Source organism: Anser brachyrhynchus (genome assembly GCF_964034855.1).
Source record: "Anser brachyrhynchus genome assembly, contig: SCAFFOLD_484, whole genome shotgun sequence".
NCBI classification, from domain to species: Eukaryota; Metazoa; Chordata; class Aves; order Anseriformes; family Anatidae; genus Anser; species Anser brachyrhynchus.
Window position 1 is genome coordinate 1 of NW_027663837.1, and position 12,071 is coordinate 12,071.

General features: G+C 67.9%; 1 protein-coding gene across 1 annotated transcript in view; it reads right to left on the reverse strand.

Annotated features, from left to right (window-relative positions):
• Nucleotides 1-3: 3 nt before the first annotated feature.
• Nucleotides 4-12,071, reverse strand: part of LOC308186760 (ryanodine receptor 1-like) — a gene marked incomplete at both ends in the record, with an annotated part of 52,230 nt that continues 40,162 nt past the window's right edge. The window contains 26 exon segments of the mRNA XM_080608933.1: nt 4-719; nt 1,031-1,112; nt 1,384-1,413; nt 1,598-1,702; nt 2,287-2,415; nt 2,835-2,923; nt 3,006-3,086; nt 4,000-4,017; nt 4,649-4,722; nt 5,326-5,402; nt 5,505-5,584; nt 5,888-5,987; nt 6,075-6,155; nt 6,248-6,299; nt 6,418-6,524; nt 6,622-6,718; nt 7,165-7,277; nt 7,658-7,795; nt 8,252-8,311; nt 8,404-8,574; nt 9,156-9,170; nt 9,922-10,014; nt 10,245-10,332; nt 10,427-10,667; nt 11,135-11,449; nt 11,848-11,978. Coding sequence (XP_080465059.1) covers nt 4-719; nt 1,031-1,112; nt 1,384-1,413; nt 1,598-1,702; nt 2,287-2,415; nt 2,835-2,923; nt 3,006-3,086; nt 4,000-4,017; nt 4,649-4,722; nt 5,326-5,402; nt 5,505-5,584; nt 5,888-5,987; nt 6,075-6,155; nt 6,248-6,299; nt 6,418-6,524; nt 6,622-6,718; nt 7,165-7,277; nt 7,658-7,795; nt 8,252-8,311; nt 8,404-8,574; nt 9,156-9,170; nt 9,922-10,014; nt 10,245-10,332; nt 10,427-10,667; nt 11,135-11,449; nt 11,848-11,978 — 3,283 coding nt within the window.

Below are 12,071 nucleotides of genomic sequence, written 5' to 3' on the forward strand. Positions count from 1 at the left end.
GGTCTCGTCCTCGTCCTCCTGGTCCTCGCCCTCCTCGCCGTCGCGCGCCGGCTCCTCCTCGGAGAGGCGCGAGGCGATCTGCATCTCGAAGATGGTGTCCTCGCAGAAGCTGACGAAGAGCTCCATCTTCTCGGCCTCGCCGCCCTCGTTGACCACGTCGAAGATGAACTGCCGCTTGGACTCCTTCACCTGCGGCATCTCCCACTGCGCCTTGTTGGCGGCGCTGATCTCGAAGTAGAGGCGCTCGATGCGCCGCGCCGCCCCCATGATCTCGATGCGGCCCAGGAAGGGGCGGAAATACTCGAGGATGCTGGCCGCCTGCTCCAGGAAGGTGCGCAGCCGCTGGTCGTGGGGCACGTGCTCCGCCAGGTTGGTGAGCAGCACGGCCACGTTGAAGCCGATGTCGCGCGCCGGCTCCTGGAAGCGCCCGGCGAAGGCCTCCACGTCGATCATCTCGTTCTCGTCCGCCTCGGAGCACGAGAGCAGGAACTGCACCTCGGCCGGCTCGTACTGCTTCTGGCTGTCCATGGCCTTCTGGAAATCCTTCTTGGAGATGAGGCCGCGCGGGTCCGAGACGTAGTCGCGGAAGGCGTCGGAGGCCACGATGTCGCGCAGCTTCAGGAACATGTCGAAGAACTTGAGGATCATGGTGACGTTGCTGGACGACTCCACCAGCATGTCCACCATCTGCCGGGCGATCGTCCCGTTCACCACGTTCCCTACGGGGTTATTTAGGGGGAGGGGGGGTTATTTATTTACTGGGGGGGGGGGGCCCACGAAGGGGGACACACCATCAGGTCCCGGCAGACCCCTGGGGACCCCCCCCTGGGGCGTGGGAACCCCCGGGGACCCCCCACCAGGTCCCGGTAGATCTGGACCCGCCACCAGACCCCCAGGGACCCGCCACCAGGTCCCAGCAGAAGACCCCCAGGGACCCCCCGGGGAGCAGGGACCCCCAGGAACCCACCACCAGGTTCCAGCAGACCCCCAGGGACCCCCCCAGGCAGGAGGGACCCCCCCCCCCCCCCACCTTCCAGCAGGGACAGCAGCATCACCACCATGTCCTTCTGCAGGTCCAGCAGCTCCTTCAGCAGCCCAATTTGGCTGGAATCCTGCGGGGGGGGGGGACAGAGAGCGTGACCCCCCTGTGGTGCCCCCACCACATTGTGTCCCGTTCCCCCCCCGCCCCAGCACAGCCCTGGCCCCCCCACCTCCCCCTTACCAGCTCCGGGACCGATCCTCGCAGCGCGCAGGGGAAATGAGGGGGGTGGGAAGGTGGGAGGGGGACATGGGGGGGGTGGGGGGTGGTGCCATGCTGAGGGGGGGTTAGTGAGGCCATGCAGAGCTGGGGGGGGGGGTGGGGGGAACGCAGCGGGTGCTTACGCCGTTTCGTGGTCCCGGCGCCGGACCCATCTGGCAGCAGTGGGGCGGAAACGTCCGTCAGGAGCGGACCCCCAAATTGGAGGGAGGGGGTCCCTTGGGAAGCGGGGTGATGGGGTGGGGGGGAGCGGGGCACCCTCCTCAGAGCCAGAGGGTTAGTACGGGGGGGGGGGGGGGGGGCTCGTCCCAGTGCTCCCAGTGCCCTCCCAGTGCCCACCTGCGCCAGCTTCTTCATCATGTGGGCGAAGACGTGGAGGAAGCCGACGACGGCGTCCCAGAGGCGGCTGTGGGCCAGGCTCTGCTGGTTCCCCGTGCACGGACCCTGGGGGAGGGGGGAAAGGGGGGGGGGTGGCACCGCGGGACCCCGGGGACCCCTCGGGATGGCGGCACACTTGGGGATCGCCAGGGCATCGGGGGCACCAGGGGTGGTCGGGGACATTGGGATCCCTGGCAGCTGGGGGGCGTTGGGGCACCTGGGGGGACCCAGGGACGCTGGGGACACTCGGGGACATTGGGGCACTGGGGGGCACCTGGGGACATTGGGATCCCTTAGGGGCATTTGGGGACATCAGGGGCACTTGGGGGCACCCAGGGACATTGGGGACACTTCAGGGCACCAGGGGACCCCTTGCACACCAGGGCCTTGGGGACCCCCGGGGACATTCAGGGACATCAGGATCCCCGGGACACTGGGGCCCTTGGGAGCCCTCAGGAACATTGGGACCCCCCCTTGGACACCAGGACCCCTGGGGAGATGTAGGGACATCGGGACCCTGGGGACATTGTGGACTTCTGGGACCATCAGTGACACCAGGACCCCTCGGACACCAGGACCCCTGGGGACCCCCAGGGAGTTGTAGGGACGTCGGGACCCCAGGGACATGGGGGACGCGGGGGGGGTCTCACCTGGATGTACTCGGTGAGGCTGTTGAAGACCTGCTTGGCCACGGCCATGGCCTTGGAGAAGTTTCGCTTCCCCTGCTCGTCGATGACGTCCTTCCCCGAGTAGTACCAGTAGAAGTCGCTGATGGACTCCTGCCACCAGCGGGGCCGTCAGCGGGACGGGGACGGGGACACGGGGACAGGGACAGGGGGACACGGGGACGGGGACCCCCAGCAGCACGAGGTTGGGAAATGGGGACGGTTGGTGGCACTGGGACATAGAACACGAGGCTGGGGACATGGGGACACAGAGCACGAGGCTGGGGACCCGGGGAATGAGGTTGGGGACACGGGACACAAGGTCGGGGACATGGGGACGGCTGGTGGCACAGGGACACGGGGCACGAGGTCGGGGACATGGGGACGGTTGGTGGCACAAGGACCTGAAGCCAAGGTCGGGGACATGGGGCACGAGGTTGGGGACTGGGGCACGAGATCGGGGGGGCCACGGGGACATTTGGGGACATTTGGGGACATCTGGGGACATTTTGGGGCCAGTCGGGGCCGGGCACCTGCAGGCGCAGCAGGTAGTCCACGGTGCAGATGATGATGTTGATGGTGGTCGTGTTGCCCGTCTGGGTGCGCAGGTAGTTCTGGAAGTCTGGGGGGGGGGGGGCAGCGGGGTCAGAGCGACCCCCCCCGTGTCCCCCCATGTCCCCAAGTGTCCCCACGCCCCCCCGTACCGTTGTTGTGCCCCTCGCAGAGCAGCTGCAGCAGGCGGAAGAGGTCCTGCGTGAACTCGTCGTCCGACATCACCTTCTCCCCTGGGGGGGCGCGGGGACGGGGTCAGGGGCCACCCCGGGGGGGGGGGCACGGGGACACGGGGGGGTGGCAGCGGCGGGGGGGGGGGGGTGGCAGGATGGCACCCCGGGGTGACACGGGGACACCCCGTGATGGCATGGGGACACCCCGGGGTGACACGGGGACACCCCAGGGTGAGGTGGGGACACCCTAGGGTGGCAGTGGGGTTAGCGTGGGGAGGGGGCAGCCAGCGGGGCTGGGGGTCAGGGACAAGCGGGGGACAGGCATGCTGCGGGACGCCAGAGCACCCCCGGCCCTACAGGGACGCCCCCTGCCCTACAGGCCCTGCAGTAGCAGCCCCCCGTAGCCCTGCTGACCCTACAAGGACACCCTACAGCCCCCCGGCCCTACGATAACACCGCCTTGCCTGGAGACCCCCCCCCCGGACAGCATCCTACAGACCCCATAACAACACCCTGCGGCCTGGAGACCCTACAATAACACCCTACAGCCCTACAGACTCTGCGAGAAACCCCACGGCCCTATAGACCCTACAACAACACCTCATAGCCCTGTAGACCCTGCAACAACTCCTACAGCCCTACGGACCCCAGTATGAGACCCCCAGCCCTACAGACCCTGATATGAGCCCCCCCCCCAGCCCTACAGACCCCGATATGAGCCCCCCCCAGCCCTACAGACCCCGATATGAGCCCCCCCCAGCCCTACAGACCCCGATATGAGACCCCCCCCAGCCCTACAGACCCCAATACAAGCCCCCAACCCTACAGACCCCGATATGAGCCGCCCCCCCCCCAGCCCTACAGATCCCAATACGAGCCCCCCAGCCCTACAGACCCCGATATGAGCCCCCAGCCCTACAGACCCCGACACAGCCCCCCTGGCCCTACAGACCCTACAGTTTCGGGTATTTACCGTTCTCACGGCTGATGACTGCCGCCGGGAGCCGGGACGGGGAGAGAAGGGGAGAGAGGAGGTGAGCGGGGGGGGGGGGTCCGGGGGGGCTTTGGGAAAGGGGGGGGTGGGATTTGGGACGCAAATAGCCCCAAATAGGGGCCAGCGGGGGGGGGATTAGGGTCTGGGGTAGCAGGGACACCCTACGAGGGCTATTAGGACCCAGAGGGGTATTAGGGTTGCGGGGGTATTGAGGTTTGGGGGGGTATTAGGGTTTGGGGGGACTTGGGGGGGGGGAGTGCTAGGGTTGGGGGGGGTATTAGGGTTTAGGGGGGAATATTAGGGGTTTTGGAGTGGGTTATTTGCACCGGGGGTGGGATTAGGATTTTTTGGAGGGAGTTATTTGGGATGGAGGAGAAGTATTAGGGGTTTTAGGGGGAATTAGGATCTTTTGGGGGGGGTCATCTGGGTTTGGGGGAGTCATTTGGGTTCGGGGGGGGGCATTAGAGGTTCACAGCCACAATTAATAGCAAGGTCTTGGGGGGGGGGGGCTGTGCAGTGGGATATGGGGAGCAGAACGGGGACCTCCCCCCCCTCCATGGCAGCCCCCCCAACCCCCCCAGTCCCGCTTCCCGGGGGGGGTCCCTGGGGCAGGGCCCCCCCCACTCACTCGTCCCCTCCTCCGTCACCATGCCCAGCCCCTCCGCCTTGTTCTGCCGCTCGAAGGCGTTCAGGTCCAGGACGCTGGGGGGGGGCAAATTGGGGGGGGGGGGTCAGCAAGGGGCCCCCCCACCCCCTCAGGCTGTGTCTGACCCCCCCAGAGATGGTCCATGATGGGGGGGGGGGGGCAATGGGAAACCCATGGGGGTCTTGATTGGGGGGGGGGGGTTACTGGTGGTTGGGAGGGGGTCTGATGGCTGGGGGGGGGTCTGATGGCCATGGGGGGGGTTCCTGATGGTTGGGGGGGTCCTGATGGCTGCGGGGGAGTCCCTGATCTTTGGGGGGGGGTCCCAATGGCAATGAGGGGGGTCCCAATTGTGGTTGGGGGGTGGGGGGGGTCCTGATGGTTGGAGGGGGTCCTGACACTTGGGGAGGGGTCCCGAAGGTTGGGGAGGGCTCCCAGTGGTTGGGGGGGGCTCCCAGTGGTTGGTGGGGGTCCCAGTGGTTGGGGGGGGTCCCAGTGGTTGTGGGGGCTCCCAGTGGTTGGGGGGGGTCCCAGTGGTTGGGGGGGGCTCCCAGTGGTTGGGGGGGGGGTCCCAGTGGTTGGGGGGGGCTCCCAGTGGTTGGGGGGGGTCCCAGTGTTTGGGGGGGGGGGGGCCCAGCCTGCTCCACCCCCCCCCCCCTCACCTGCACGTCTGCATCAGCGCCTGGACGCTCTGGAAGAAGCCGACCTCGCGCTTCTCCTTCAGGTAGTCCAGCATTTTCTGGGGGGGGGGAGAGGACGGGGCGGGGGGGGCACATGTGGGCACCTGGACACACGGACACGGCCGGACAGATGCCCCCCCCCACCCCCCCGCCCCACGGACCTGCTGCACGTCGGCGTTGCCCCCGTTGAGGATGGAGATGCCGAGCTTGAGGGTGGACGACACCATCTCCCCCCGCTCCCCTGCGGGCACCAAGCACGGTCACCGCCCCCCCCGGGGCCCCCCCAAAACGTCGGGGTGCCCCGGGACCCCCCCGAAGTGTTGGGGTGCCCCGGGACCCCCAGATGTTCAGGTGCCCCAGGACCCCCCCACGTTTTTGGGGTGCCCCAGGACCCCCCCCCAAATGTCGGGGCACCTCAAGACCCTCCCCCACGGTTTTGGGGTGCCCCCAGCCCCCTGAAGTTTTGGGGTGGCCCAGGTTCCCCCCCTAAAGTTTTGGGGCACCCCAGGACCCCCCCATTTTCGGGGTGCCCCCCAGCCCCCACCTTTGCAGGCGCTGATCATCTGCAGCACCATCTCGGCGGCGCCGCGCGTGTGCAGCCGGGCTTGCTGGTACAGCAGCTTCTGCTTCTCCATCTCCTTCTCCTGGTGTTTTTTTTTTTGGGGGGGGGCGTCAGGGGGGGGGCTGCAGGGAGCTGGGGGGGGGGGGGCAGGGTGGAGCCCCCAACCCACCTCGAACGAATCCTCAGCTTCCTCCTCTTCCTTCTCATCCTTCTTCTCCTCTTCCTCACCCCCTTCCTCGATGTGGCAGCTCTGGAAGGGGCGGGGGGCGGGGGGGGTTTAACCCCTGATCCCCCCCCCCCCAATTAATTTTTTTTGGGGGGGGGGGCGCGCACAGGACCCACCTTGGCCATGATGCCAGCGTACGCCATGTACAAGTGATCCTTCTCCAACTTGCTGCAGGGGAAGGGGGCTCAGGGGCTGCACCGGGACCCCCCCCCCACAAAGGGGGGGGGAGCACCCCCTCCCCAACACGGGGACACCCCCCCCCCAAATTGGGGGACCCCCCCCCCACCTCTTCTCCGTCAATGCCGTGCGGCTGAAGTGCAGGATGAGCTGGTGCAGCGGGTCCGGCTTCGCGTCCTTCTCCTCCTCCTCCTCCTCCTCTTCCTCCCCCGGTTTCTACCCCAGGGACACCGGGGGAGGGGGGGAGGGTTCAGCGGGGGGGGGCTGAGCCGGTGACCCCCCCCCCGACCCCCCCCGGTGCCCCTGTGCCCACCGACAGGTCGTCGATCATGCGGTCCTCGAAGGGGTGCTCCTCGGTCACCAGCCACGACAGCTTGTAGGCCTCCAGGAACATGTTGCAGGCGCGGTGCCTGCGGGCGCCCAGTTGCTCCCAGTTACCCCCAGCAGGTCCCCAGTTGCCTCCAGAGGCTCCCCAGTTACCCCCAGTGGCTCCTAGAGGGCCCCCAGTTGCCTCCAGAAGGCTGTAGGACTTGCCCAGTTGACCCAAAGGAGCTCCCAGTTGCCCCCAGGGGGCTCCCAGTTAGCCCCAAGGAGCTCTCATTTGACCCTAAGGGGTACCCAATTAGGCCCAGTGCCTCCCCAGTTGCTCCCGAGAGGATCCCAGTCACCCCAAAGGCTCCCCAGGGAGCTCCCAGTTGCCCTCAGCGGTTCCTAGAGGCTCCCCAGTTGCCCCTGTAAGGCTCTGGGATGTTCCCAGTTGCCCCTATAAGGTTCTCGAATGTTCCCAGTTGCCCCCCAGGATGCTCCCAGTTGCCTCCAGACTGCCCCCAGTTGCCCCCAGTCCCCAGGGCCCCACCTGGGCAGGTTGTAGAGCGGCGTCATGCGGAAGCAGGCGACCACGGCGCGCCGGCGCTGCTTGGAGAGCAGCTTGTGCCACACGGCCTTCTTGGACTTGTAGGGGTGCTCCGTCTGCGGGCGGGGGGGTGTCACCGGGCTGCCCCAGGGGCCCCCCGCAGCTCCCCAGAGAACCCCAGAACTCCCCAGGGACCCCCAGAGCATCCCCACGGCCCCCCAGAGCATCCCCAGGGACATTTGGAGACCCGCAGGAGCACCCTGAGGCCCCCCGGGGACATCTGGAGACCCCCCCAGGAGCACCTTGAGGACCTTCAGAAGCACCCCAGGGCCTCTGGAGTACCCCAGACCCCCCCAGAGCACTCCCAAGTACATCTGGAGACCCTCAGAAGCACCCTGAGGACCCCCAGGAGCACCCCGGCGCCCCCCAGAGCACCCCAGGGACCCCCAGGAGCACCCCAGCGCCCCCCCAGAGCACCTCGGGGACCCCCCGAGACCTGCTCGAGGTGGTAGAGCACGGCCGACACCTCCTGCACCCTCCGCACGATCTTCTCGGGGCTGTCGGAGTCCTCGGCCTTGCCGGCCATCTCGCGGTACAGGGCCATCTGCCACCGCATGGACGAGGAGTTCTCGCACTGGGGACACGGGGACACGGCAGGGAGGTGGGGACGTGAGCGGGTACGGGCACCGTGGGGACATGGGGAGGGCAACGGGGACGTGTGGGGTCACGTGGCATGGGGGGAACCACGGGGCATTTGGGACCATGGGGACATGGAGGTGGCCACAGGGACCATGGGCACATGGAGGGGACCATGGGGACATTGGGAACATGGGGACATGGAGAGACACGGGGGCATGGAGGTGGTCACAGGGACCATGGGGACATGGAGGGGACCATGGGGACATTGGGATGATGGGGACATGGAGGGACATGGGGGCATGGAGGGACATGGGGGCATGGAGGGGACCGTAAGGACATTGGGACCATGGGGACATGGGCCAGTGTGAGCATACGGGGACACAGGGACCATGGGGACATGGGGGACACGGTGGGGACACGCCGGGGACACGCCGGGGACAGCCCCTCTCACCTTGCCCTGCAGGTGCAGGTTGTTGTTGAGGAATTCCCGCACCTCCTCGTCCGTGTCCTTCTGCAGTGGGGGGACACGGGGACACCTCAGGGGCTGCGTCCCCCCCCCCGGGGGTGCCACCCGTGCCCCGTGGCCCCCCCCCGGCCACCCACCAGTGCATAGCGGCCCTTGGCCAGGGTGATGAGCTCCTGGTCGGTGGGCGAGCACATGTTGAGGCCGATGGGCAGCATCTTCTTCAGGGTGGCCACGATGAGCGAGGTGTGGATGGAGTAGCGGTCCCCCCGGCGCTTCTTCTTCGTCCGCTCCTGCTCCGAGCCGCCCCCCTGGGCACAGGGACGGGGGCGTCAGCGCCGCTGACCCCGGCCACGAGGGTGGGGACATCGTCGAGGCCACGGGACCGTCGGCGTCAAAGCCATGGGGACCGTGGTCAAGGCCACGGGGACCTCATCAAGGCCACAGGATCATGATCAAGGCCATGGGAACCCCATTACTGAGGCCATGGGATCATTGTCGAGGTCATGAGGACCCCATCAAGGCCATGGGGACCTCACAAGGCCATGGGGTCATCATCAGGGCATTGGGGACCCAATTGTCAAGTCTACGGGATCATCGTCGAGGCCATGGGACCATCATCAAGGCCATGGGGACCCCATTATCAAGGCCACGGGGACCCTGCCAAGGCCATGGGGACCCCATCAAGGCCAGGAGTCCCTCGCCACAGAGCCGCAGCAATGGGGACACCAAGGGGGGAGAGAACCCATGACATAAAGATGGGGGGCACCAGCACCAGGACCCCCACGCCACAGCTCCAGCAGCCCCAGAGGTCCACGGAGCAGGACCCAGGGGGGGTCCTGGGGGTCCCAGCCGCAGCGGCCCCCACCCCGCCCGGCGCGGCCCCGCTAACCTGGCCGTCTCCGGACTAGGTGCCAGCGCCCGCAGCCAAGGGCAGGAGAGAAGAGACAGCGTTAGGTCCCCGCCGCCGCGGCCCGCGGGGACACGGGGGGCTCAGGATGGGGGGGGGGGGGACCCTTGGGTTGGGGGGCACCGGAGGGGGCAGGAGGGGGTTGGGGGTCTGGGTGGAAGAGGAGGGATGGGGAGCCCTGAAGAAGGGGAGGGTTGGGGGGGCAGCAAGTGGGTTTGGAGGAGGTTTGGGGGCAGCAGGTGGGGTTGGGAGGGATGGAGATGGCTGGGTGTGGGGACACGGAGTGGGTTTGGGGAGGTTTGGGGGCACCCGGTGGTGTTGGGAGGGATGGAGATGGCTGGGTGTGGGGACACGGAGTGGGTTTGGGGAGGTTTGGGGGCACCCGGTGGGGTTGGGAGGGATGGAGATGGCTGGGTGTGGGGACACCGGATGGGTTTGGGGGCACTGGGTGGGGTTGGGAGGGATGGAGATGCCTGGGTTTGGGGACGCCAGGTGGGTTGGGGGACACTGGATGGATTCGGGGGCACCAGGTGGTGTTGGGAGGGATGGAGATGCCTGGGTTTGGGGACAGCGGCTGGGTCTGGGGACACAGGGTGGGTCTGGGGAGGTTTGGGGGCACCAGATGGGGTCGGGAGGGACGGAGCCCCCCAAGCAGGGTCTGGGGGTGCCAGGCAGACAGGGGACAAGATGAGGGGGATTTGGGGGCACCGGGGGGGCAGCAGGGGGGCCCTGGCAGGGACGCCCCCACCTTGGCCATCTTGCTCTTGCTGTCGGCTGTCAGGAAGGACATGTTGTTGATCTCGTTCTGCACCACGAAGTTCTGCTCCTCCCGCTTGAAGTTCTGGGGGGGGGGGACACGAGGCTGAGCCCCTCCACGTCCCCGTGTCCCTCCACGTCCCCCCATCCCACCAGCCACCCCCTCCACGTCCCCATGTCCCCTCATGCCCCCGGGTCCCCACATCCCCGTTGCCCCCTTCCGACCACCCCCGGTCCCTCCGAGCACCACCGTTCCCCACGCCCTCCCGTCCCCACGTCCCCCTGTCCCCAGTGTCCCCAGTGTCCCCAGCTCACATGGGACTTGGACCAGTAGATGAAGACCTCCCCAACCATCCGGAACAGCTCCTCCGCGTCCGAGTTGGGCTCTGTCAGCCACTTGGCCCTGCCGGCACCGCAGCCACCGTCAGGGGACGGCGTCCCCACGAGGACACTCCCCACCCCCCGCGTCCCCCTGGTCCCCAGCCCCGTCCCCTCACCGGCTGTTGTCCACGTAGCGGATGAGCAGCGGGTAGAGCGCGTAGAGGTCGCGGCAGAGCACGGAGAACTCGTCGCGGATGAGCAGCTCCGAGTCCTCGGCCTCGGCCTTGGCCTCCATGCGCAGCTGCTCCTCCTCGGCCACCACCTTGCCCGCGCGCTTCTTCAGCTTCTCCATGGTGGGGATGAAGTGGGAGCGCAGCAGCTCCGGCTTCGCCTTGCTCACGATGGGCTGGGCGAACACTGCGGGACGGGGACGGGGATGGGGGCGCGCACGGGGACGTGGTGCCCGCCCTCGGGACCGCCCGGGGACACCGGCAGCGTCCCAGGAGCCTCCCACGGCCACCGGGATGCTCTTGGGGTCACCACCATCCTCTTGGGGCCACCAGGACCCTCTTGGGGCCACCACCATCCTCTTGGGACCACCAGGATGCTCTTGGGGCTACCCAGGGCCACCAGGACCCTCATGGGGTCACCACCATCCTCTTGGGACCACCAGCGCCCTCCTGGAGCCAACTGTGGCCACCAGGACACTCTTGGGGCCACCAGCACCGTCTCTAGGACCTGCCCAGTGCCACCAGCACCCTCTTAGGACCACCTGTGGCCACCAGCACCACCTCCAGGACCTGCCCAAGTCCACCAGCACCCTCCTAGGACCACCCAGGCCCACCAGCAGCACCCGTAGCCCGCCGGGCCCCCCCCTTGCCCACCTGCCAGGCGCTTCATCCAGGAGGCCTCGTCGATGCCCAGGTTGTTGACCACGATGCGCAGGATGTTGCCCAGGAGGGCGTTGAGGTGCTGGCCGGTGACGGCGGTGGCCCAGGGGCCGCGGGGCCGCGTGTCGGGGCCGCGCTCCCACCAGCGGGGCAGGTAGTTGCAGAGCATGGGCAGCGTCACCTCGATGACGTGCGGCATCTCCGTGTAGCGCGCCCCCGACTCCGCCAGCCCCCCGATGTCCCGCATCAGGCGCTCCAGGTCCGGGATGTCCGGGCACATCTCCTCCACGCGGCCGGGCAGCCCCAGGACTGCGGGACACGGAGGGGGGGAAGTGGGGTGATGGGGGGGCACGGTGTGGGGGTCAGGGTGTTGGGGGGGTCAGGGCGTTGGGGGATTGGAGATAGGAGGGATTAGAGATGGGGGCCCCAATATTAGGGTGATATGGGGGTGATATGGGGGACAAATGGGGGTGTTGTGGAGACCCAGGGTAAGGGGATTGGCGATTTGGGGGGTGGTGGGGGGCTGATATTAGGGTGAGAGGGGGATTGGAGGTAGAGGGGTGCCCCAAAGACGGAAGCGAGGGAGAACAGGGGGAGCCCCAAAGCTGCAGGAGCTGGGGGGGCCCCAAACCCGGGGGTGAGAGGAGAGGGTTCGGGGGTGCCCCAGAAGAGGGTTGGGGGTTTGGGGGGGGCCCTGCCCCACTCACTGGCCCGCTCGCGGGGGGACTTGGTGCTGTAGACGGAGCAGGGGTTGAACTCGTTGAGGTGCGGCTCCAGGAAGGCCACGGGCATGGCGGCGGCCAGGCGGGCCAGGCACTCCCCCAGCGCCGGGCGCTGCCTGCGGGCAGGGGGCTGCTGAGCCACGGCCACCACGAAGCCCCCGCTGGCACCCCAAAGCCCCCACAGGCATCCCCAAAGCCACCACCGGCAC